The sequence below is a fragment of the Canis aureus genome, chromosome 9 (assembly GCF_053574225.1).
Source record: "Canis aureus isolate CA01 chromosome 9, VMU_Caureus_v.1.0, whole genome shotgun sequence".
Lineage (NCBI taxonomy): Eukaryota > Metazoa > Chordata > Mammalia > Carnivora > Canidae > Canis > Canis aureus.
The window spans coordinates 66,087,989-66,115,584 of NC_135619.1; the positions used below are offsets into that span (position 1 = coordinate 66,087,989).

At 39.7% G+C, this 27,596-nt stretch overlaps 1 protein-coding gene across 12 annotated transcripts in view; it reads left to right on the forward strand.

Moving 5' to 3' along the window:
• The window catches only part of UNC79 (unc-79 subunit of NALCN channel complex), a 238,665-nt gene that overhangs the window by 140,659 nt on the left and 70,410 nt on the right, over positions 1–27,596 (forward strand). For 7 of the 12 annotated variants that reach the window (XM_077910403.1, XM_077910396.1, XM_077910402.1 and 4 more), the window contains 7 exons: positions 103–282; positions 1,768–1,833; positions 9,760–10,046; positions 12,128–12,310; positions 12,911–13,073; positions 15,546–15,695; positions 16,276–17,460. In XM_077910403.1, the coding sequence (XP_077766529.1) occupies positions 103–282; positions 1,768–1,833; positions 9,760–10,046; positions 12,128–12,310; positions 12,911–13,073; positions 15,546–15,695; positions 16,276–17,460 (2,214 nt within the window). The remainder of the gene's footprint in view (positions 1–102; positions 283–1,767; positions 1,834–9,759; positions 10,047–12,127; positions 12,311–12,910; positions 13,074–15,545; positions 15,696–16,275; positions 17,461–27,596) is intronic. The other 5 variants (XM_077910400.1, XM_077910404.1, XM_077910397.1 and 2 more) reach the window with 4 other exon arrangements.

Sequence of the window (27,596 nt, forward strand, 5' to 3'; positions counted from 1 at the left end):
ATGAAAGAGGTTAATCTTGAAAATACACAAAGAGGGATTGTTTTAAACTAGTTGTGCTGCATGACCCATTAAAGAAAATAACATCTAATTCCTTTTGCAAAGCTATCACTGCTGTAAGGACTAATGTCGCTAACCTCAGTGATGCAGCACTGTGGAAGATCAAGAGGGCTCGTTTTGCGAGGAACCGTCAGAAGAGTGTGCGTTCTCTGAGAGACAGCGTGAAGGGGCCTGTGGAATCCAAGAGGGCACTCTCTCTTCCTGAGACCTTGACCTCCAAAATTCGTTGAGTATCTTCTTCCATCCTTCCTTTAAATCTGTTTAATGTCTTTCTGAGGCTGACTTGTCTTGTTGAGTGTTCATAGAGAGTAGCATGTTTAGCAAACTAAGCTCCTTTAATAGGTTTGGGCTTCAGATTCCCTAGAGGGTCACCCCCAAGAATGTCAGTGTCCTGGGGGGCTTTTACCAGTTTGTGGGTGAAGCAAAGCCCTGGTCCAGCAGTAGATTGTTTTGAAATGCAGAAGGCAGCATATCCACTGACCTGGCCAGAAACATAGAAGCAGCATCTGCTCCTGAGTCCTAGGACATAAGTGTAGGTACTACCAGCCTTGTAACCTAAGAGCTTCCTGAAAAAGATTTGGGACAGGTCAGACCCATGGCAGCTGAGGAGGTAGAGTGGAAATTTGGAGTGGATTTGCTTTTCATATATGATGGAGACAGCCAAACAAGCTCCCAGACAAACCAAAAATAATGGTTGCTTTTGAAAAGGAAAAACCAGCTGAGAAGTTGAATTTCTGTGCAGCTCCACCAGATAATTTATAAATAAAAAAAAGCTTCATAGGCAACTTAAAAAAAAAAAAAGACCATGTATACTTGTTTTCTAAAGGTCTTTCTTTATATTGTGCTTTGAAAGAAAACAAAAATTTCCCTAAATTACCAGATGACTAAATGAACTCTAATGATTAGCAGTGGCTCATGAGTGACAAATAAAAATTCATAACTAAATAACCATATTAGTGAATGAGTATATTTAAATATGTTACTAACTTGTAAACTTTATCAAGTGATTTAATTTTTAAATAACTTCTATGAAATTCATTACACAAAACCATAAAACATATTTCTTATCCTGTCAGAAGTGGAAAGGTTTGCTTTTCTCATTGGCATTGTATTAGAAGACAACCTTATATAACATAATCATTTTTAATCGCAAATATGATTTGATTTTTTTTATTACATTTTTCTCTATTTTATGACAAGCTATAAAAATGTGGTATTGTGAACTTTGGAAGAAGTCAGTGAAAGCCCTTCAGCAATCAATAACTCAGTTTATCAGGGAGCAGAGATTATAGTAGGTGGCCATTTAAGAATAACCTGTGGTAGTCCTATGCCCCAGGGAAGACCGAATCAGATCCTCGAAGCCAATATCTAGATTAAATAAATTATAATTTCTATGAATTTCCCAGTTCTTTTATAACTTAACCAGCCACTTTGGGATATAAGGTTAACTTCCTGTTCTTTTCTTGTTAATTGATTCACATAACAATTTTGAAGACTAAGAATTTAAGTAACACTGAAAGGTGTTCCTGAGATTCACAGAAAAACACAAAGCTTTTGTGATGCAAACATCTTTTGTGAGATGTTAATTACAAATAGGAAAACTAAACTTAAAACATGCCCCTACTATCCAGTGAGTTAGCACTGAGTGTATTTTCTAGGCTCAAGTTGTTTTTAATGCTTATTTAAATAGAGTTGTTGTTGATTTTTAAGCTATGAGGTTGACCAGGCATGAGCAGTCTGCTCCAGCTCTCGGTGGGACACCTGAACAGACACCAGGTGGGTACTTCTGACGTGGAAGGGCTGTATGCAAGTGTCTATCCCAGGTGGACAAGGTAAAGAATGCAGTGTCTCTAACTGGACCAGAGTGCTATATTTAGAATTTGCAAACTTGAAGGGTCTTACCCCAGATGCTCAAGCATTTGAGCCCCTGACATAGCAGTTCTTTCTATCTTAACATGGGCAGATGTCTTTTGATCCCATTAACTTTTGGTCCAGTAAGAGGTATTACGTTAACTGAATATGCACTTTTCCCCAGAGAGCCAGTATGACCAGAACTATACATAGTACTTATATTTGTATGTGTATTTGTACATACAAATATTGTATTCATATATATCCGCTATAGGAAAAACATACATTTCATTGACATTTTAAAAGGCTATATATTTGAGCCACCATCATTCACTCATCCCTGTAGCCATTCTTGATTCTTTGCAACTCTACATGCATTTCTGTCTCTCAGAGAAAGGAGGATTTTGATTGTTTGGAGAACCCAAGGATCATGTTTGACTTGGTACAGTGTAACTACCATTCGATATCCCATGAAAGATTGTAGTTTATCATGAAGGATCTTAAGGATCGAAGGGATACTGGCAAGACTATTACAGGCTGAATGTTATCTATGCAAATGGTGCCACAGTGCACTGGGAAGATTGTGAAGGGTCTGAATAGCTGCTCATTTGTCAAAAACAAACTTGGTAACTACCACCTGCATGTCATGCTATAGAAAGAACATTCGGTTTTTCATCTAAAAATAGTTTTAAGGTAAACTTTTCAGAATGGCCTGAGAAGGAGGCCTTTAGGATCAAGTCTGCTAAATGTTATAAACCTGATGCCAGAAAGAGAGGCAATTAGGGATGAGGGTGATGGGAAGAGAGAGCCCCAAAGATGATGAATGCTGACAGCAGGTGTTGGCCAGAGTGTATTTTCTCCTTTAAAATTGTTGACAAAGAAGGATTAGCAAATCCCTGGCCTGATCTCCCTACCTTGTTTTCTGTATCAGTCGGGCTTCAAATGTACTGGGATTAAAAAAAAGAGAGTAAAAGTAAGGTCTTCTGATCCTGAGCTCTGCCACAACGCAGAATCCATGTAGTTCCCCTTCAGTGAGATCATTTGGAGATGCATCGTAAGCAATTTCATAAATTATCTTTATTTTACCCCATCTTTCTGTTTTAAGGCTTAGTTGAATTAATTATTCAATTAAAGCCTTTAATTATTATTATTACCCATTTTCACAATCCAAAAGAGCCCTCTCACATCTCTGTGGGAAAATGTATTCATATGTTTCCTGAAGTTAAAAAAAAAAAAGCCTTTGGGCCTCTTAATTGTCCCACCAAATGTGACCAGATGGAAATGGGGCAGATAACAGCGTTATTTATATTAAAATATAAAGCTAAAGCTTCTAGAAAGATAATTTACACACCACCGCTCTAATAAAACCTTGCTTAGATTTGGAAACAACTGGCTTAGCTTCTAAGGCCATTTCAAACTAGTTTCTTATTTTTGTAATGTTATTTACTAGACAGTAAATTTTTTAACTTGGGAACAAAGACATGTCAGGATAATCATGAGATCATAGAGGATGGTTTAAGATAGTAATTACGTGGAAGCTGAAGAACCCGATACTCACCAAACATATTTTTATTTGGTTTAAGTCTTCTCTGGACAGGACCTCTTATTGATTGGGCCTGGAATAAAGCCTGTTCCCTCTAGTTACACAGCAGGAGTTCATTTTAACAGCTGTTTAGGCTGAGCTTTTTTGGCATTGGACTTACAACTACTGGCTTTCTGATCATAGCTTTTACATATTACCTACAAGAAATTTTGCATCAGAAGCACACTTATCTAAAGGTATATTCCACAAGGCTAGTGAAGAGCTGCATTCCTTTATGATTTGCATGAGTAAAATCAAAGACCTTTGCTCATGTGAATGAGATTCATAGGAAATTACAGCTGGAATATTAGAGATATGTTAACGTTATCATTTTACAGAAGAGGAAACTGAAGTTCCTAACAAGAAACATGTTTGACAAAGTTGTTGGTGGTAGATCTGGGTCTCAAGCCCAAGCATCTTGATTTCTCATGCAAGGCATGCATGGTAAATGCCAATAAGAGCTCACTACTTTTCTTTAATCCTGATTGGTGAAATATACAGTTTCACCTGCTAATCTGAAGTTGGTATTATAGTTACTTATAAGGTGTATTTCCACTGATTCTGTGAAAACGAGGAATTATCTTTGGTGATTCAGAATAATAATTATTGATTAATAATCAATAGGTTATTGATTATACCTAATCAATAGGTTATTGGTTATTAATAACAATAGTCTGTGTTGAATATTAATTTAGTATAATATAACAGTTTTGATAGGTTTTCATAGCACAACACTGAAAGACTGGTATCCACTCCATGTGGTCACAGGGAATTCAATTATATCTTGTTCCTCAGCCCCTGAAATGAATAAATAATGGTAGGTATATAGTAATGATAATAACAACACTTGATGTATGTGTAGTACCTCTTTATCTCTTAAGAGTGTTTTTAATACAAATAATCTAATTCTGATTTCACAATGACTCTGGATATATGTAGAGTATTATTATGATTTTTTTTGTTTTACATATGGACAGGAAAACTGAGGTCCTGAGGGATTAATTAATTCTACTAAGATAACTTGAGATCATATATAACTGACTAGCTGCTGACTAAAGCTTGGGTCTAGAAGACTTGATTTGCTTTCTTTCCACTATAATTACCTCTTGATGCCTTGGTATTAGGGCGTTCCTGTCCTGTGGCACATGAAGACACCAGTCTGGTTTTAGAGCTAATGTGGGCAGTCATGTCTGCTACAGTGTGCTTAAAGATCATGAGCGTCCACACCAAGAGACCTTCCCATTTAGGACCTACAGATTGGTCTAGAAGTGTCCTACTCCCTAAAACAACATGGATACTCTCAGTTCCAGCTTGAAGAGAAATCTTGAGAAGGTCTCTTGGTCTGAATTTGTATGGGCCTTTCTCATATGGGCCTCTCCTGCCCCCTTCCTGCCCACCCCCTGCCTCCACCCTGCTCCTGTTAGTGTCCCAGCATAAAACTCCAAATTACTTCTCTTTGGGCTCTCTCTTTCTTTCTAGAGGTGATCAACAACTCACATCTTCAGTAACTTGCAAAATACCTATTGATCATGAAGATTCAATAACTCAGAACAGTTATTTTTTTAAATTAAATTCAATTAGCCAACATGTAGTACATCATCAGTTTCAGATCTAGTGTTTAATAATAATTTTAATAGGAATGCCCTTGTTTGAAATAATAGTTTGGGAAATGGCAATTTCTATTGAACAGATATTTATTGGGCACCTTTGATACTAGGAAATATAAAGAATGCAAAAATACCTTGGAAATCTCTATATTCTCAACTTGATATAGTCAAGGAAGGCAGATAAAGCGTGAACATGAGTAAACTCATCTTGTGTGAATGTGACAGTGCTATGGGATGGTTCACATCAGGCACAGTGGGAAGAGAGCTGGGGGCAACGGGGACAGTCTTGTAGAGAGGTGGTTTTCCAGCCAGGCCTTGACTGGTGGAGGATGTAAAGGAATGTTTGTGGGATAGGAAGAGGCAAAGGCAAGGATGAGGAGCATGGGACAATATGGAGTTAGTCACTGGCCACAGCTTTGCAGCCCTTCTACTGTGTGTGCACACAACAGAACTGCTGTGAGTGGAGCTTTAAATTGGATTAATGGGTTAGGGAGATCAGTGAGGTGGTGTAATTAGAGCTAGCAACATAATGCAAATTCATTTATGGTGCTTGTTCATTGGTTTCTCTGCAACAAATGCAGAGTAAGCTCATGGAAGTGGTGTTTCCTCCCTCTACCTAATTTGCATTTGTTGGTTTAACAGAGGGCTTGGTGTGAGTCGGCTTACACAGATGAATATTCCCCATTTCCTTGCTGTTTGGGGACTTCATCAGTTTTTCTCATATATAGAAGTAATATTTATCTGAGATGTTTATTTGAATCCAGTGTACTTAGACACTTAATAAGCACCTAGTATATATGTCAGACACTGCCCCGTATTCTGTGAGGGATATAAAAATGAATAAAACATGGCAAGTCACCTTCAAGGAGCCTTTGGTCTCCTTGGGGAAATTGGTAAATGAGTATATTGAGAGTTCTGCCTCGCAATTTGCCACATGTTAGGAAATGGTAAAGGCAATTTTCCTCTGTTCTTCTCTCTCTCATCCTCCCTCTTTTCTTGTCTTTGGTGATTTATAGAATTTAGAGATCACACCCAATTCCTGAGAGGAGGGTGGGAATGTGTAGTAAGAATGGCTTCTGAGGACCGAATTCACAGGTTGAGATTGGCTAGGGGTGTGGGTGCGGGGAGAATAGATCACCCTAAGCAAAGACACAAAGGTGGAAAAGTGTTGGCTATTGTTCTGAGATCTATGAGTAGCCCAGCTTGTAAGAACGTTGAGCATTTGGGGTGGAATAATAAGAGATAAGTCTGGAAAAGCAGATCCTGATCCTGCCTGGTTTCAAATCATCAAAGAAATAAAATCATATTACACTTTGGAGCTTCAATCAGTTGTGCCACTTTGTAGACAGATTGTGATGGACCTGGTCCATGATAAAGTTACAGTAGGAATAACTGCTTCATGATTCTAAAAATGCTTACATTTTTCTTTAGAGAAATGATAAAATCAAAAATTTTAACAAGTTAAATATCTATGGTTACATATAGGAATTTCATAGACTAGAATTCAAAAATGTTTTAAATGTTCTATCTTAGAGACAATACCGTAGGCATTAAGTTTTAAAATGGAAATTTCATACCCTTTGTAGATAACTAAAGCAGTAATACTGTCTTTATGAATAAAGAAAATTCTGGCTTTTCTAAGCTAATTTTTTCTTAGTTGATTAAGGAAACTTTCCTTTATGAAGAGTATACCAGTGACAAGCTTATGCTATTTTAAAGAAAGATAATAGATAAGGCATAGACTTGCAAAGCCCTCAATTAGATGAGTATATTTTTGGAATGAAGATTTTTTTCACTTAATGCAAAAGGCTTTATCCACTAGTTCTTTTTTTTTTCTTCACTACATTTAATGGTTTGTTAAAGATCATTCATTATTGCCTGTTCAGAGAAAGCAAAGAGCAGCAAACTTAAAGCTAAAACACGGAAGATCAGCAAAGACGTACTTCAAATGAAAATAGGACACTTATGAAGTTGGTACTTAATCGTTAGGAAAATATGATTTTATGGGAAAAGTTAGGTTGCACATTTTATCTTAATTTACTATTTTTTTTTTTTTTTGAGGAGGGGTGCAGCAGAAAGAAAGAGAGGGAGAGAGAATCTCAAGTAGGCTCCATGCTTAGTGCAGAGCCTGCTGCAGGACTCAATCTTAGGACCTTGAGATCATGACCTGAATCAAAATCAAGAGTCAGAAGCTTAATTGACTGAGCCCCCTCAGGGGCCTCAGGCTGCACACTTTTTAAATGAATGTCTACTTGCAACGAGAAAAAGAATTTTGAAATATTAATATTTAGAGATGAAGTCTAATGACTTATTTTCTAGACCAGAGCTAGGATAGAATCAAATAAGGAGCCAGTGTCTTAGTGTTGGGCCTTGTGTGGGAGCTCCCTGGATTCTCAGGGCTATAAAACAAAGGGGTAGCTCCTTCCCCTACAGCTCCATAGCTCCATTTTTAACATGGAGACTTTGGAGTCTAGCCAGTCTGAACTTCGAGGGGACTGAGCCAGGCAGTGCTACAGGGTCTCTTAAACCTTACCCCCCCAGAACTGAAACAAATGGAGGAGTGAAGCTATATTCTAATAGCCATCCTTGCTGCTGTAATAACATTGAATCCTGCAGGGAGCCTGCATTCTCACACTTGTCACATTCTTGGCCCAAGCTCGCCCAAAGCAATAACTCCTTCTAGTTGTAAAGTAAATATTCTGTAGGAGAAAGAAATCAAGATTAAATATTTCTCAGTGCTGGAAAGATAGTTCTCTAAACTTTTTCTATTTTATTTTAGGGGGATTTACATTAGTAGTGCATTTGGTCTGATCTTTTATTCCAAACATTTAATTATAGTACATAGCAATGCTTCACACTTCTGGCCTTTTGGTGAATGAAATAGGGTGTTCCACAAAAATTGACTTTTTATCCTGGTGGCTGATGTGTGCCTCATGGAATGAGGGTATTAACAATTTACTGATCACTGTCATTGATGCCTGTAGAACGCTGTAATAAACAAGTCCTTAAGATTTATTTGAATGATTTTGGATAAAAGCTTCCCTAACATATATCACCCACATTTACTTTTCATACACAGACCCTAGGAGACAGAAAATGTTAATGTCCTAGGGTCATATTGAAGTTTATCAGATGGTTTCCTCTAAATGGGAGGCTCTTAGATTTAATTGATTTTGTTGCTTTTCACCCACTATCAATGGTCCCTTCTCAGTAGATCACTTTTGAGCCAGATGGACATTATTCTGAGCACCTGAGGGAAAACTAGACAACCAAGCTTGTTACCTCACATGTAGTTCTAGACTAGTAAATTCTGAATTTACATTACCTTCATTTTTTTAACATTACCTTCATGCCACTGCTCCAGAGAAAAGTGTTTGACCTTGAGACAGTTAATTCCCACAGTCTCCAGAAGCATTTCTTCTATCCTACCTCCCTTGGCTGTGTCCTGAAAGATTGAGATTTTGCTAAATTAGTTGAGGAGTTAATGGATATAAATTACCACCTATTTCCTTTTTGTGTCTTTTTGCCATAATTATATGATATTATATGATATATGATATAAACATGGTTTGGTTTAGGATGGTTCATAACCAAAGCCTGTCGTTTAGCAGAAATTTTCCTTGCAGGGTAGGAGATGAGAACTGTGGTGGGTGTCACCTAAGCCTCCCAGCAAAAACCTTATTTTCAGTCTAGAAATTCTGATGTTGTTTGTCAAAGAAGGGATAAGAATGCAAAGCGTATTTTGAATAAGTCCCCAAACATAGAGAAGAGCAAATCTCATTCTTCCTTCACCAAAAGTCCTCAACTAAACCAGATCAGGAGAGTGAGAAAAACAAGCGGAGATAGGGTATAATTTCTGACTTTGACCAATAACAGAGAGAAAGTCAAAGTCAGGGAGATTCTCAGATACAATTATTTGTTAAGAGTGAGTCCAGTGCTAAGGTATTTTTTTCTTTTCATGTAAACTTTCAGCTCACCTTCATGTGGTGTTTTTCTGTTTTTAAAAGCTCATGCTTCTTTCTTCCTGTCTGACCCCTCCCTTATGTGTTTCTCATTTCATCCAGCAGGGCTTATAATTTGCTATTTATAATTTTGACTATATTCTTCAGAGAGTACCCACTGCTAATATCTCAGGATTTGGAAAAGAAAACATTTTCCCCCCCACCAGCTGATTTATGAACATAACTGAATTGAGATAATAATTTAAGCAAAATAGCTCAGTGGATGCTTTTGTTCTCAGTGGATTTCAGAATATTATTTTTGTGGTTATTTTTATGTACTTATTTTACAAAGCTGGAGGAGAAACTTCTCTTTATCACTGAGGATAAAACTTTGCCAAGATATTTTAAAAATCACTAAATACAAAGTTTATTTAGATATTTTTCTTGCCATTTGAAGAGAACCTTGCTATATATAGTGCCTTATTTCTATTTCTATTCCCTTATTACCCCCAAATTGCTTGGTTGTTGTTGAACACAATAACTTCCATCCCTGGACTTTGCTTAGTAGAACATATTTTGCCTTTAAGTTTGTCCAGAACACAACCTTTAAATATTCAGTGGAAGCAGAAGGAAGGATGCTGTATCCATAGGTGAGATTTTAGTGTGAACTTAACTTTATTGTGAGGGAGCCACCCACTGATGGCCTTTGTTGTACTGACAGGACAACAATCTCCTGAGAATGACAACACCATCAAGGACTTGCTCCCAGAAGATGCTGGGATTGACCACCAGACAGTTCACCAGCTGATTACAGTGCTCATGAAGTTCATGGCGAAGGACGAGAGCAGTGCCGAATCAGACATCAGCAGTGCGAAGGCCTTCAACACAGTCAAGCGGCACCTGTATGTCTTACTCGGCTATGACCAACAGGAAGGTTGCTTCATGATTGCACCACAAAAAATGCGCCTGTCAACTTGCTTTAATGCATTTATTGCTGGAATTGCCCAAGTAAGTGTAAGCTTTCAGGAGTCATACCATTAGGGTTTTAGTAGAAACAAATTATTAAATTCCATTTAGCCAACATTGGTTCTGTGTAGAGGTTTGTGCAAGTTACTTTATTAGGCAGGGGTATGTGGAAGGGAGTATAAGATGAATAAGACTAACAGGAATTGTTTTTAGGGGGGGCAGTGAGAGTAGAGTATACCTTACACATGAAATTTACCATTTTAACCATTTTAAAGTATATAATTCAGTGACATTTTTTTTTCCAGTGGCATTAACTAGAGTCACATTATTATGTAACTGGAACCACTGTCCATCTCCAGAATTTTTTCCTTATCCTGAACTGAAACTCTATCCACTAAACAACAGGGGAGTGTAGAATTGTTGTGTATGGTTTTTAAAAAAAAATCTTTTATCCTTTTTGGCTTCAAATGGAGAGTTGAGTTAATCATACAACTTATTTTGTGTTACATTATCATCATTGGCTTTTTCTAGGTTTGTCTGCTACTCCTAATGGCTATTTTATACTATGGTGTACATTTGCCATGCTTTAACTATCCATTCTCCCAGGGATGAACACCCATATTGCTTGCTCCCAACTACTTACCACTCCAGACAGCTCAGCAATGAATATTTTGCACATGCACCTAATCCACCACGGAATTCCTTTGACATATGTATGCAAGAGCAGAATTAATGGATTATTTTTTCTGTATACCTAACTTGACCAGTGCTACAAATCTCACTCTCCAGAATGGCTGCAGCAGTCTGCAAAGGGTGTAGAACTTGAGGCTGGAGAGAAATTGATATGAATTTCAACTCTGCCACTGTTATTATCTGTTGTGGCCTTAGGCATCCTCTGCTTCTTTGCCCATGGGTTACAGTTTTTGTTTTGAAAGATTAGAGATAACATATTGCAGAGCATTTAATCAGTGCCTGTTTCATGATAGGAGCTATAATAGTAACTGTTATAAATTTGCTCAGATAGATTATAATATAATGAACACAGATAAGTAAAGTAGGAGCAATATGTACATAGTTGTCTTTTGTCAATGCTGGTGACTAGATGGATCACCACTAATACTCAGTTGTTTGTGATGTGTGAAGAGAGGATGCACCATTTCAGATACTGAACGCTGTCTTCCTCCTTTCTTCCCTCACTTTGCTCTTTCTATATTTAAATTATGCATATTTATTTAATAAAGTAAAATATTAAATACAAATCTCCACGAAACCCATGACAAAATAAGTAACTAACATTTTGATGCATATTGCTGGCTACAAATTTATTACTTTCATATTTACATATATACATGTATATGTGTATGCACAGATTTTCTACAGTAAGGGGATCATATTATATGTATTGATAAATATATGTAACCTTTTTTTAAGCCTAAAATTGATTATGAAGTTGATATCATGTAAATAAATTAGCATCATATCCCAGTGAATGGCTACATAGTATTCTATTGTCATACAAATACTCTTTCACTTTTCATACTTTTCATCTCGTATTGTTGAACATGGAGGTTATTTTGAATGGGGAGGTTATTTTTGATCCGGGGTGACTATAAGGCTAGATATCTTTATGTATCCATTTTGGAATAGTTGTCTGACTTTTTCCTTAGGATATATACATTTAAAGGCAGGCTATGTACTTTTCCTTCCTTCTGAGTAGATATTGCTAAATTGCTTTCCTGAAATTAGCAGTATGTGTTAAGTAATCCTCTTGCCAGTGGCATCTAAGAATGCCCATTTCCCACAGTGTTTACCAATGGTAGGTGTTTTCATTGATTCTAATATAATTCTAGTTAATAGCTTCAAAGGACACTTGAATAGATAAAGTTTTATTTTCAGTAGCTAATGCAGTAGATACATGAAGTAAGTAGTTAAGTGGATTGAAATTATTTTAATTTATAAGTTTTTTTTAAATTTCTCCCTTTGTGGTAACTGGCCATTATGTTAACATTCTGTGAGATGCCTTTTCAGTATTTTGCCTGTTGTTTGATGGTTCAGATTTTCCTTTTGGCTTCTGGGTGTTCTCTATAGTTTTTCTTCAATTCTTAATATTTTTCCTGTTTCAGGTAATGGACTATAACATTAACTTAGGAAAACACCTTCTCCCTCTGGTGGTTCAGGTGCTCAAATACTGCTCTTGTCCTCAACTGCGCCATTATTTCCAGCAGCCTCCTCGTTGTTCTCTCTGGTCCCTAAAACCTCATATCCGGCAGATGTGGTTGAAGGCCTTGCTTGTCATCCTTTACAAGGTGAGTTGCTATGGTCAGTCTTTTGTAGGGTGAACTTTATTCTCTTAGAGAGGAGAACACTTAAGGGATCTAAATGGAGAATTTTGTAGGATAGAAATTTGACCTCCAGGGGACAAACCATGATGTGTACAATTAGCGTTGAGAAGTAAAGGATCATTGGAATGCAAACAGCAGTAGAGACCATGTCAATGTACGTGCTACAAGTGTTTGAAACAAACAAAAATGATGAGGCGTAAGAGATTGTGATCCACAATCCACACTCAGCATCTCTTATTTTATCTATGTGTAAATCATTCTGTCAGAAAGCAAGGAAAATATTTAAAATTGTATTCATACACCAAGCGTTTATGCCAGATAATTTTCTTGAGAGAAATTGTAACTGTGAACTGGCATGCCTTGCCGTCTGTGGTTTGGTGCAAGAGTAAGGGAATACAGTCCCTTGTCAAAATAAGGCCCTGATAAAAATTTCTGGTTTTGCTTTTCTGTATATTTCTTTTTAACTCCAAGAAGTACTAAGAAAAGTATCTAGCAAGATCATGTGGAAAAACTTACCCTTCAAAATAACCATTTATATTTTTCTCCCTCCATTTTATTGAGCAGTATCCATATCGAGACTGTGATATCAGCAAGGTCCTGCTGCATCTGATTCACATCACAGTCAATACACTCAATGCACAGTATCATAGCTGCAAGCCACATGCCACGGCAGGACCTTTGTACAGTGACAACAGTAACATAAGCAGATACAGCGAAAAAGAAAAAGGTACTTTACATATCTCAATTCTATCCCAAACTTAGCTTGTATATGTAGTACATTTCTGGATAATGTTTTTATTAGGAGATAGTGGAGCACCCGCAGATATCATTCTGAAATCAAAAAAATCACCTACTACATCATTAATATTCCAACTTTCTCATGTATGTCTCTGCTTTAATTTTTTAAATGAGCATTCAAGAGAAATAGTTGATATGCTTCTGAAGCCCATTTCATGAGAAATGTTTTGTAAAAAAAAAAAAAAAATTGCTGTTTGGTTAAGGAGCCTTTGTAAGCCTTGCCCTATGTGTTGGAAGCATCTTGTTTTGGGCCGTGAAGTAAATCTTGGTACTCGGTGGAGCCATGATCTTGTCTCTAGTTTGCTTCTGAACTTTGTGCTCACAGATTTGAATGGAATTTAAATTTGCTGAAATGTTTCTTCCTATCCTCCTTGTTTAATAAGAAAATGGTTTAAGGCAACAATAATGAAATTTTTTTCTGCATAGGTTTAAATTATTTCTAGTATCAACACCTTTTATATTGATAGCTTTTCTGCAAAGGAGGCAGTCAAATGAAACTTTAGATAGAGTAAAATCCCAACCAGGATTTTTTCGGGTGAGAACTGTCTTTAGTATAAGTCACAAGGTGTCTAGACTCTTATAAAAGGTGGCATCATCTAATCTAATCCTGGGAGAAAGCCAAGCACCCCATGACCCTTTGTGGTTTAGTAGATTCTGACTTGGTAGGACTGCTCTAGAAATAACCTCACTAGGATGGATCGAAGCTAGTGTTCATTTATTGCTAAAAGATCCAAGAATCTAGGTTGGCCACAGACAGAACTGTGAGAACGAAGTTCTTTAAGTTCTGGTGCAATTCAGAACTTTCCTGAAGAATATCTTGTCTACCAGCTTAGGTCCCAGTTTCTGGAAAATTGGATAGAGTGCATCAAAGTATAGCTGTCCTCAATCCAGGCTCAGTGTTTGGACCAATCTCAGAAAAGCCTCTCTGAAGGGGAGGAGCCATCTCCAAGTCCTTCCATCTCTCATTTAGGACATTTGAGAATTATTTCAAAATCATGTAATGGAAGTCACACAACCACTTCCTTGAAAAACTGTATTTTTCAAAAGGGAATATATTTTTTAAAGGATATAAAGAAATAAAACAGATTATAGTGTTGCATCTTCCCAGGAACATGGGAACTTGATAGGCTTTGTCATCTTTGCAGAAGTTCACCAGGAGTTTTGTATCATTTTGATCATTAACACTCATTTTTTTTATTTGACTAAAGATTAGTATGATTATTTTATCTATCATCTGCTGCTTCAAATTTTACTTAGTTGTAGAGTCTTGTGTTTGAGGACAGGATTAGTCCTTAAAATTTGGCTCTCTTCTTATACAACTCCCTGAATACTCAAGAAATCTTAGTCATAATCACACACACCTGAGCCTCATTTTATCATATAGATAGATATAAAATAGGCCAAATACTATGGCTTCATGATATTCATCTTGAATTCCATTTATTGTGGTATGAAGTGCATTTTTGTAGCTTTTTTAATTCTACTTTGTACCAAATTTTGGCCTTTCCAAAGGATGAAAGAAGAAATATTATTAAGTGAACTCTATGGGTTGCAACATAGCAACCCTTTCCTCATTAATGTATTTATGACTTTACCTTTGGTTTAAAAGTGGCCAAATAGAGATAAAAGAGTACACAGAAATAATTTTGCTAGGCACTCTAAGTGACAGATTTGTCTACAGAGCCTCAGTATCGTCAAAGAGTCTCTAGGATGCATAATAGTTACATGTGGCAAACTCCACAGAGAAGGGTCTGACTTTAATATGGGGGAATGTTATTTTTTGTTTTCTTTTTCCTTTGTTTACTTTTTCAGTCCATAATCATTTGTGGAGCTTTTGAAATGACCAGTGGCTTTTCTAAGCTTTTCTGTGTGTTGTGTGTTTCATTACCAAGTGTAGAGTACAGTATTTTGCATTCACAAAGTATAAGGTGCATGTACTGTTAGGCTGTGTCTATGCCAGTTCTCACATCCCAGGAAGGCTTATATATTTTTGGAAAGGGCGAGATCTACTCATTTTGTTCAATTTTCTTTTGCCAAATTAGTCTGAAATTCACTCAAAGCAGGCATGTTCAAGGAGTGTCAGAGATTCTCAAAATGTGTGTGTGTTATCTGATTTTAAGAGCAGTGGAAAAATTTCCCCATGAAGGCCCTATTGGAATATTGACATGCCTCTCTTGAAAATGCTGCCAGTTGTCACATGGAAAACGAGAGGCAACCTTGTAACAGGTTGCTCAATCAACATTTGGATAATTTGACATCTGAATGAAATACCAATGGCCAGAACTTGAGCTGGTGTAGTGATTAGCCCAGACTTGTTCCCTTTCATTGAAATGCTTGTGTAGACACAGCCTAAGAGAGAGTAACCTCCCAAGTGTAATTTTGACTTTCTCTCCCCAATTAGAAGAAGATAGTGTTTTTGATGAATCTGATATTCATGATACACCTACTGGACCCTGCAATAAAGAGTCTCAAACTTTTTTTGCAAGATTGAAAAGGATAGGCGGCAGCAAAATGGTGAAATATCAGCCGGTTGAGATGAATGTTCAGAGAAGTATGAATTTTTTCCTCTTAGTAATTTTATGCAGAAATGTTGTACTCTACCGTTTGTTTGGGGTGAAATCTTAATTTTATTATGTTACTACACATTTTAATACCGTTGATTTTATATATATGTATGCACAAACAGTATATATATATCCACACTTATATATATACGTGACTTGACAGATACATCATTAACGTCATGATCGTCTTAGAGGGCCATTGCTTGATTTGATTTGTTGCAAAATGTTTGCTTCTCTTCCACACGAATTGAATACAGTTTCCCAGATCTGCCTCAGCCCAAAAGCGATCCCCTCTCCTATGCACAAATGAATAGAGCTGAGGAATTATCCTGAAGTCTTATTTTGGAAATAAGATCTTAAACTGCCATTTCGGGTTCTCTCATTCCAGAGTTTTCTGGTTTTTGCAATTAGAATGAAACTACAAAACTTGGCCAGAAAGTCAGTTTTACCTCCTGTTGGAGCTGGGATTGTGATTATGATTTATGCCAGTTGTATGCCCAAGTATGAGGGGAAAAGAGTGGTGGCATCTCCAAGTAAAATAGTACTAGCTCTTTCTGTTTTAATCAGGTGAAATAGAATTGGCCGAATATAGAGAAACGGGTGCATTACAAGACAGCATTCTACACTGTGTGAGAGAAGAAAGCATTCAGAAAAAAAAGCTGCGCTCTTTAAAACAAAAATCTCTTGATATAGGGAATGCAGACTCCCTCTTGTTTACATTAGACGAGCACCGGAGGAAGTCCTGCATAGACCGGTGCGACATAGATAAGCCTCCTGCCCATGCTGCTTATGTCATGCAAAGGCATGACCATGGTCGCCCCAGGCAGAATTCGGCTACGAGGCCTGACGACACTGAAGGCCCCGAGAACCCAGCAATGGAAAGCTTCCAAGAGACTCGCAGGCCTGTCATACCCGAAGTTAGGTTAAACTGCATGGAGACGTTTGAGGTCAAAGTAGATTCTCCTCTTAAACCTGCTCCGAAAGAGGATTTAGACCTGATAGATTTGTCCTCTGACTCAACATCTGGACCTGAAAAGTGCTCGGTGCTGTCCACGTCCGACAGCGACTCTCTTGTGTTCGAGCCTCTTCCCCCTCTCCGCATTGTAGAGAGCGACGAGGAAGAGGAGACCATGGACCAGGGAAATGATGGTGCCTCCGGTCAAAACGCTGCCTCCTCCCCTTCCGCCCCCAGCCCCCACTCTGTCCTCAGCCTCAGCACAGCCCCGCTCGTGCAAGTAAGTGTGGAGGATTGTTCCAAAGACTTCTCTTCCAAGGACTCAGGAAATAACCAGTCAGCAGGTGCCACGGACTCTGAAGAACTTTCGAAGCAGGAGGAGCCACAGGACCTTTCCTGTGGCAGCCCACTCACGCTCAAACAAAAGCGAGACCTCCTTCAGAAGTCCTATGCTCTCCCTGAGGTGTCCCTGGACGACAACCCCGAGCCCAGCATCGGGGAGGAGAAGCCCGGTGAGCTGATGCCAAGTTCAGGGACGAAAACCGTCCTTCTCAAAGTCCCCGAGGATACCGAGAACCCAACAGAAAGTGAGAAGCCCGACACCAGTGCCGAGTCGGACACAGAGCAGAATCCTGAGAGGAAGGCAGAAGAGGAGGGAGCTGAGGAATCTGAGTTCAAGATCCAGATTGTTCCCAGGCAGAGGAAACAGAGGAAGATCGCTGTCAGTGCCATCCAGAGAGAGTACCTAGACATCTCCTTCAACATTCTAGACAAGCTGGGAGAGCAGAAAGATCCAGGTAAGCTCGTCTCTATTCTTCCTCCCAGCCCGACATGCAGGTTTGTGCATCTTTCTCATTCAGGTCTCAGCACCGGGTATGCATCAAACTCTCAATCTTATAATGTCAGACAGTGACATTATAATTGCTTTGGAGTCACTCTGAATCCTTCCTGCTTCCCAAAGCATGTTGGATTCAGATGTGATTCTACTGGCTCCATGAATGTTTCTGAATCGTTGTTTCTAAACTTTATCGTCCATTCTTGACCATCCTTGGCACTAAGAGGAAGTGGTTAATTCATAGCAAGATATCTCAGATATCATCTCAGCCTTCCTCAAATTGCAAAAGTCATCAATTTGAATTCTTTCTGCCTTCTTTGTTTTCTCATGCTTTAGCAAGCTTTGATACGTAGTCCAAAGAAGGAACAAACATGAACAGTTAAAATAAAGCACAGAGTGCTTAGAATGGTTAAGAATGGAATATAATCATGTAGGGTCCACAGTGGATCACATACTCTAACCAAATGTCAGCAGTCTGGTGGACATTGTGTGTGTTCAGGAACTGAAAACCCCACTTGCAACCTACCCCCTCATTCACGGGCACCACTTGATGGTGAAGTTGTTATGGCACGTGGATTTCCTGCCTCAGGGGTCATTTCTTGCCTCTCCTTGGAGGCACTGTTTTTAAGAAAGATAATTTGAAAAAAGCAGCAAGCTCATGGTGTACTTCATTCTAAAGCAGTCTTTTGTAGTATTACCATAATGCTGATTGCAACACTTCATGTCTCAGCTCTGATCTTAAAAAAAAAAAAAAAAAAAAAGAATGTGACTCTTTAGAAAAAATGAAATTGGCCAGGAATGATCATTGTAATAGATTCATAACTTGTGGACCGCTGAGAACTGTCAAAGATCTTGGAGATTTATAGTGTAAAATCTATCCTTTTCTGTAAGAGGAGACGGACGCTCTGAGGAAGTAACGTGCCTGGGTCCCACGGATAGGGAGTAGCTGTACCAGGACTATTGTCCTGATTCTAGTCCTTCCTCTCCCACTGCTCCACACAAAAGCAACTCCTAAGACAAGGGATTCAGATCTTTGATTTGCCCCGGCATTCCCTGAGAGTTCCAGCTGTTCACTACCTCCCAGAGCAGAGCTGTGTACCTCAAAGGTGCTCTGTAAAAATCTGTTGAATGAACGTTAGTATATTTGGAAAGGGTTATGCTCCAGCCAGGCAGGTGGAAGAATAAGAGCCTGTAATAATAGAGTTTAAGAAGATTTCTAGGGAAACTGGGATACCTTCTTATTGTTTGGAGCCAGGAAAATTGCTACATATAGATGGAAAAAAGCATTGACCTACAGACTATAGAGGTCTATAGAGTGGATATTTAAGAAACCATGTAAGTCTATAGAGTCTGTGTGTGTGATATATCGGTTGTAGTGTGTGAGTGTGTGTGTGTGTTGCCTCCTTTATCCATCCTATATCAGATTGTTTCCCAGGCTACCAGGGAGGAGATTGGTTTCATATTAATATGCCTGTTACCAGGACAAGAAGAAAGCATCTAATAATTATGATAATATGTTTTTTAAATATGTATATGTGATACTGTCATAATAGTTTTATATCTGTGTAGTGTCCTACCTGCCACAGACACACTGATCTGTCCTCCCTCCCTTACTGGGTACTGGAAGGATGCCTAGGCTCAGAGTAAGACACAGGCTTCCCTAGACCTTCTTGCCTCTGTCAGTTGCAGTAGAGGGAGGCCCAGATATCTACAGCTTCTAGTCCTTCCAAACTCAGAGCCTTGCCACTCACTGCTGATTGCCTTGAGCTACCAGGTCTGATTGCATCATGCACTTTCTCTCTGTTTGTATCAGACTCAGGTCACTTTTCTAATTTCCATAAGGCGCTACACATCTCCTGTTCTGAACTTTTGTCTTACCTTATGCTAGCTACTGAAACCCTTCCTCCATCCTTCATGAGCAAAGTCCCTATATGCTCTCTCATCTGACTACTCTCTTCACACCCTAGTCTAGAGGAAACCCGACTCTGCCCCCAAGGACACTGCTTCCCTCACTACCCCTGGGCTTGGGTGAGAGGTCAGCACCTTCCTTGCTTACAGCTGCCCCTTTCAGACCATTCCTACCTTGTCTCAAAAAAACCCAAAACAAACAAACAAACAAACAAAACCAACTCTGAACCTCATCTTACTGACCCTTGATTTTTTTTTTTTTTTTTTGAAAATCGGGTGACAATTTGACCCCTGTCTCTTTTTTCACTCTTGTCTAAACTGTTTCTGGCTAAATTCTTATTGATTCCAATATTAGAGTAGATGACCCTTCTGATGCTCTGGTTTCTCAGTTCCTTGAATTCATCTTCTATAGTGATTTTGTTTTTATCCTACTCCCTAGCTCAGCTGTTTGTTCTCATGTTCATAACACAGACCTTGTTTTTACTAACAACTGCAGCCTTTCTACGGTGTCATTCTCATGCCTCCTGTCCTCTGAGTTCCATTTCCTCTCTCTCTGGACAACCCTGTGTTGGTCCTACTATCTTTCATGTCCCTCTCCTACTTGATGTCTTCTGTCCTCCTTACTCAGGTCAATCAGTATAGCTCTCCGTCCCTGAACCCTCTCTGTCCTTCACTTTTTCAGACTCTTACTTAAACACAATCCTTGTCATATCCATCTTTCCATCTACCAACACCCGTACCTATCCAATGAGTGTGACTGGAGAAAAACACATAATATTGACTAGGTCTCATTTTAAGTTCATGGCCATAGATCTCAATGAGGCCTTAAAATACCTGTCAATCATATATTTCCCTGGGTAAAATCACGTTTCCATTCTCCCAAGTGACTATTTCATGGTGAATTGTCTTTCCAAACTCTATAGACTTTCAATTGTCTTTCCAAACTTAAATCTTCCTATTTGACGTAATCAGAAGAACTTTCCACAGCTTCCTACCACCTCATTTGCCTGCCTTCCAGCATCTGTACTTGTACACCTGGCCTTTGTGGCAGGGTCTGGTTTTACTGGTTAAAGCCAGCCTTTCCACATGTGAACAAGATTCCATTTCTCTTACCTACTCAAGAATATTGGCCTAGAAATTCTCTTTTTTCTCCCCCCACCCAAACCTTAGTTTTTTCTTCCTAAGATATTCTTTTTTCCCCCCTAAGATATTCTTTTTATTTTTTCCCCTAAGATATTCTTGACTAGGATATACGAACATAATCTTTTTTCTTTTTTTTTTTTTAATTTATTTTTTATTGGTGTTCAATTTACAAACATACAGAATAACACCCAGTGCCCGTCACCCATTCACTCCCACCCCCCGCCCTCCTCCCCTTCTACCACCCGTAGTTCGTTTCCCAGAGTTAGCAGTCTTTACGTTCTGTCTCCCTTTCTGATATTTCCCACACATTTCTTCTTCCTTCTCTTATATTCCCTTTCACTATTATTTATATTCCCCAAATGAATGAGAACATATAATGTTTGTCCTTCTCCGACTGACTTACTTCACTCAGCATAATACCCTCCAGTTCCATCCACGTTGAAGCAAATGGTGGGTATTTGTCATTTCTAATAGCTGAGTAATATTCCATTGTATACATAAACCACATCTTCTTTATCCATTCACCTTTCGTTGGACACCGAGGCTCCTTCCACAGTTTGGCTATCGTGGCCATTGCTGCTATAAACATCGGGGTGCAGGTGTCCCGGCGTTTCATTGCATTTGTATCTTTGGGGTAAATCCCCAACAGTGCAATTGCTGGGTCGTAGGGCAGGTATATTTTTAACTGTTTGAGGAACCTCCACACAGTTTTCCAGAGTGGCTGCACCAGTTCACATTCCCACCAACAGTGTAAGAGGGTTCCCTTTTCTCCACATCCTCTCCAACATTTGTTGTTTCCTGCCTTGTTAATTTTCCCCATTCTCACTGGTGTGAGGTGGTATCTCATTGTAGTTTTGATTTGTATTTCCCTGATGGCAAGTGATGCAGAACATTTTCTCATATGCATGTTGGCCATGTCTATGTCTTCCTCTGTGAGATTTCTCTTCATGTCTTTTGCCCATTTCATGATTGGATTGTTTGTTTCTTTGGTGTTGAGTTTAATAAGTTCTTTATAGATCTTGGAAACTAGCCCTTTATCTGATATGTCATTTGCAAATATCTTCTCCCATTCTGTAGGTTGTCTTTGAGTTTTGTTGACTGTATCCTTTGCTGTGCAAAAGCTTCTTATCTTGATGAAGTCCCAATAGTTCATTTTTGCTTTTGTTTCTTTTGCCTTCGTGGATGTATCTTGCAAGAAGTTACTATGGCCGAGTTCAAAAAGGGTGTTGCCTGTGTTCTTCTCTAGGATTTTGATGGAATCTTGTCTCACATTTAGATCTTTCATCCATTTTGAGTTTATCTTTGTGTATGGTGCAAGAGAGTGGTCTAGTTTCATTCTTCTGCATGTGGATGTCCAATTTTCCCAGCACCATTTATTGAAGAGACTGTCTTTCTTCCAATGGATAGTCTTTCCTCCTTTATCGAATATTAGTTGACCATAAAGTTCAGGGTCCACTTCTGGATTCTCTATTCTGTTCCACTGATCTATGTGTCTGTTTTTGTGCCAGGACCACACTGTCTTGATGACCACAGCTTTGTAGTACAACCTGAAATCTGGCATTGTGATGCCCCCAGATATGGTTTTCTTTTTTAAAATTCCCCTGGCTATTCGGGGTCTTTTCTGATTCCACACAAATCTTAAAATAATTTGTTCTAACTCTCTGAAGAAAGTCCATGGTATTTTGATAGGGATTGCATTAAACGTGTATATTGCCCTGGGTAACATTGACATTTTCACAATATTAATTCTGCCAATCCATGAGCATGGAATATTTTTCCATCTCTTTGTGTCTTCCTCAATTTCTTTCAGAAGTGTTCTATAGTTTTGAGGGTATAGATCCTTTACATCTTTGGTTAGGTTTATTCCTAGGTATCTTATGCTTTTGGGTGCAATTGTAAATGGGATTGACTCCTTAATTTCTCTTTCTTCAGTCTCATTGTTAGTGTATAGAAATGCCACTGACTTCTGGGCATTGATTTTGTATCCTGCCACGCTACCGAATTGCTGTATGAGTTCTAGCAATCTTGGGGTGGAGACTTTTGGGTTTTCTATGTAGAGTATCATGTCATCGGCGAAGAGGGAGAGTTTGACTTCTTCTTTGCCAATTTGAATGCCTTTAATGTCTTTTTGTTGTCTGATTGCTGAGGCTAGGACTTCCAGTACTATGTTGAACAGCAGTGGTGAGAGTGGACATCCCTGTCTTGTTCCTGATCTTAGGGGAAAGGCTCCTAGTGCTTCCCCATTGAGAATGATATTTGCTGTGGGCTTTTCATAGATGGCTTTTAAGATGTCGAGGAATGTTCCCTCTATCCCTACACTCTGAAGAGTTTTGATCAGGAATGGATGCTGTATTTTGTCAAATGCTTTCACTGCATCCAATGAGAGGATCATATGGTTCTTGGTTTTTCTCTTGCTGATATGATGAATCACATTGATTGTTTTACGGGTGTTGAACCAGCCTTGTGTCCCAGGGATAAATCCTACTTGGTCATGGTGAATAATTTTCTTAATGTACTGTTGGATCCTATTGGCCAGTATCTTGTTGAGAATTTTTGCATCCATGTTCATCAGGGATATTGGTCTGTAATTCTCCTTTTTGGTGGGGTCTTTGTCTGGCTTTGGAATTAAGGTGATGCTGGCTTCATAGAATGAATTTGGAAGTACTCCATCTCTTTCTATCTTTCCAAACAGCTTTAGGAGAATAGGTATGATTTCTTCTTTAAACGTTTGATAAAATTCCCCTGGGAAGCCATCTGGCCCTGGACTCTTGTGTCTTGGGAGGTTTTTGATGACTGCTTCAATTTCCTCCCTGGTTATTGGCCTGTTCAGGTTTTCTATTTCTTCCTGTTCCAGTTTTGGTAGTTTGTGGCTTTCCAGGAATGCATCCATTTCTTCTAGATTGCCTAATTTATTGGCGTATAGCTGTTCATAATATGTTTTTAAAATCGTTTGTATTTCCTTGGTGTTGGTAGTGATCTCTCCTTTCTCATTCATGATTTTATTAATTTGAGTCTTCTCTCTCTTCTTTTTAATAAGGCTGGCTAATGGTTTATCTATCTTATTAATTCTTTCAAAGAACCAACTCCTGGTTCTGTTGATCTGTTCCACAGTTCTTCTGGTCTCGATTTCGTTGAGTTCTGCTCGAATCTTTATTAACTCCCTTCTTCTCTTGGGTGTAGGATCTATTTGCTGTTTTTTCTCTAGCTCCTTTATGTGTAAGGTTAGCTTTTGTATTTGAGTTCTTTCCAGTTTTTGAATGGATGCTTGTATTGCGATGTATTTCCCCCTTAGGACTGCTTTTGCTGCATCCCAAAGATTTTGAACGGTTGTATCTTCATTCTCATTAGTTTCCATGAATCTTTTTAATTCTTCCTTAATTTCCTGGTTGACCCTTTTATCTTTTAGCAGGATGGTCCTTAACCTCCACGTGTTTGAGGTCCTTCCAAACTTCTTGTTGTGATTTAGTTCTAATTTCAAGGCATTATGGTCTGAGAATATGCAGGGGACGATCCCAATCTTTTGGTATCGGTTCAGACCCGATTTGTGACCCAGTATGTGGTCTATTCTGGAGAAAGTTCCATGTGCGCTTGAGAAGAATGTGTATTCAGTTGAGTTTGGATGTAAAGTTCTGTAGATATCTGTGAAATCCATCTGGTCCAGTGTATCATTTAAAGCTCTCGTTTCTTTGGAGATGTTGTGCTTAGAAGACCTATCGAGTATAGAAAGAGCTAGATTGAAGTCACCAAGTATAAGTGTATTATTATCTAAGTATTTCTTCACTTTGGTTAATAATTGATTTATATATTTGGCAGCTCCCACATTCGGAGCATATATATTGAGGATTGTTAAGTCCTCTTGTTGAATAGATCCTTTAAGTATGATATAGTGTCCCTCTTCATCTCTCACTACAGTCTTTGGGGTAAATTTTAGTTTATCTGATATAAGGATGGCTACCCCTGCTTTCTTTTGAGGACCATTCGAATGGTAAATGGTTCTCCAACCTTTTATTTTCAGGCTGTAGGTGTCCTTCTGTCTAAAATGAGTCTCTTGTAGACAGCAAATAGATGGGTCCTGCTTTTTTATCCAGTCTGAAACCCTGCGCCTTTTGATGGGGTCATTAAGCCCGTTCACATTCAGAGTTACTATTGAGAGATATGAGTTTAGTGTCATCATGATATCTATTCAGTCCTTGTTTTTGTGGACTGTTCCACTGAACTTCTTCTTAAAGGGGAATTTTAAGAGTCCCCCTTAAAATTTCTTGCAGAGCTGGTTTGGAGGTCACATATTCTTTTAGTTGCTGCCTGTCTTGGAAGCTCTTTATCTCTCCTTCCATTTTGAATGAGAGCCTTGCTGGATAAAGTATTCTTGGTTGCATGTTCTTCTCATTTAGGACCCTGAATATATCCTGCCAGCCCTTTCTGGCCTGCCAGGTCTCTGTGGAGAGGTCTGCTGTTACCCTAATACTCCTCCCCATAAAAGTCAGGGATTTCTTGTCTCTTGCTGCTTTAAGGATCTTCTCCTTATCTTTGGAATTTGCAAGCTTCACAATTAAATGTCGAGGTGTTGAACGGTTTTTATTGATTTTAGGGGGGGATCTCTCTATTTCCTGGATCTGAATGCCTGTTTCCCTTCCCAGATTAGGAAAGTTTTCAGCTAGAATTTGTTCAAATACATATTCTGTCCCTCTGTCCCTTTCGGCGCCCTCGGGAACCCCAATTAAACGTAGGTTTTTCTTCCTCAGGCTGTCGTTTATTTCCCTTAATCTATCTTCATGGTCTTTTAATTGTTTGTCTCTTTTTTCCTCAGTTTCCCTCTTTGCTATCAACTTGTCTTCTATGTCACTCACTCGTTCTTCCACCTCGTTAACCCTCGTCGTTAGGACTTCTAGTTTGGATTGCATCTCATTCAATTGATTTTTAATTTCTGCCTGATTAGCTCTAAATTCTGCAGTCATGAAGTCTCTTGAGTCCTTTATACTTTTTTCTAGAGCCACCAGTAGCTGTATAATAGTGCTTCTGAATTGGCTTTCTGACATTGAATTGTAATCCAGATTTTGTAACTCTGTGGGAGAGAGGACTGTTTCTGATTCTTTCTTTTGAGGTGAGGTTTTCCTTCTAGTCATTTTGCTCAGTGCAGAGTGGCCAAAAGCAAGTTGTATTGGGAAAAAGAGAAAAAGAGAGGAGAGAAAGAAGGAAAGAAAAGAGAAAGAGAAAAAAAAGGGAAGAGAAAAAAAACGAAAGAAAAAAAAAGAAGAAAAAGAGAAAGAAAAAGAAAGGAGAAAAAAAAGGGGGGGTGGGGGAAGGAAACAAATCAAAAAGCAAAACAAAACAAAAACAAAAAAAAACGAAAAAAAAAAAACCAAAAAAAAAAAAAAAAAAAGAACCACAGGGGAGTATCTTCTGATTCTGTGTTCTTTAAGTCCCTTGGCTTCTCCTGGAAGTTGTCAGTCTAGCTGGTGTTCTGGGGGAGGGGCCTGTTGTGCTGATTTTCAGGTGTTAGCAGTTGGGGGAGCTGCTGTGCCCCTGCCTGGTGCAGGGCTCAGTGGGGGTTGTTTGCCCCGTGAGGCCGCAGGAGGAACAGCCCCAGTGGCGGGGCAGCTCTGGAAACCTGGATTCAGCTCCGGAGCTCTCCGTCTGCAGGGCCTGGAGGCTCCGGGGCGGGGCCGCTGATCTGCTCAGCTCGGGGCAGGAGCGTCCTCGCTGTCCTGGGCCCTCCCGGCCTCTGCCTGTCCCGGGGGAGGCGGGATCCTGGGCTGTGTCCCGGCGCCCTGTGCTCCGGAGCCTGCGCTGGTGGATTCGCGCTCCCGGGCCGCGCAGCCCCCTCCGCGGAGCCGCCGCCCGAGCCCCTCCGAGCTGCTCCTGGAACCGCGCAGGCCCCTCTGCACGGAGCCTCTTCCTCTGCCCGAGCCCGGCCGAGCTGCTCCCGGGGCCGCGCAGCCCCCTCCGCGGAGCCGCCGCCCGAGCCCCCCGAGCTGCTCCGGGTCCCGCCGTGCGCGCTGCAGCCCTTAGGGAGCTCGGCGCACTCTCCTGGGCGCGGAGTTGCTGTTACTGTCCCGGGGAGCCCGAGGGCATCCCCGCCCTCCTGGGTCCTGCTCCAACTCCCCGCGAGCCCCTTTCCGCCCGGGAAGGTCGGTGCAGCTCCTGCGTCTCCGGGACGGGGCTCTCCTGTCCTGGGGACACTCGCCCCGGCCTCAGCCCGGCTCCTCGCGGGGCCCCTCCCCCTTGGAGGCCTTTGTTTCTTTATTTCTTTTCCCCCGACTTCCTACCTTGATAGAAGCGCGAACTCTTCTCACTGTTGCATTCCAGCTGGTCTCTCTTTAAATCTCAGGCCGAATTCATAGATTTTCAGGATGATTTGAAGGTTTTCTAGGTAGTTTGGTGGAGACAGGTGATTTGGAGACCCTACTCCTCCGCCACCTTGCTCCTCCCCTCATAATCTTTTTTCTTTTTTAAAAAAAGCGCCCTTGATCTGAGTTCTCCCAGTTATTATCTCATTTTGTTCCTCCCCTTTTAGCAAAACGTTTTAAAAAATTGCCTATATAATCATTATCTCTAATTTTCTCCCATTCTATTCTTTCTAAAAAGAATTCATTCCTATGAAGCTTTCCTCCCTAGTGGCTCACCCAAATGTCACTTGTCGAGGTGACCAGTGACCTCCAGTGGTCAGTTCTTAGCTCTTACCTCCCACTTTGGTTGGCTTCTTGGACACCATAATTTCTCGGTTTTCTGCTTGTTCAGTGGTCCCTACTTCTCAATCTCTTTGGCTGGTTCCTCCTTTTCTCTCTAATGAGGGAGTGTCCTACAGTCTGAGTCCTCTGACTCCACTCGCTCTTTGGGTGATCTCATCTACTTTATGATTTTACATACTGTCTGAATGCTGAGGCAACTCACTCAGTTGCCTATTGCTGGAATAATACAGTGTAACAAATAAGCATAAAATCTTAGCAACATATAATAATAAGTAATAAGTATTTATTTAATTGGACACTGTGGATTGGCTAATCTAGGCTGAGCTGGGCCAGGTGGCCAGTTTCTTCCTGGAACCTT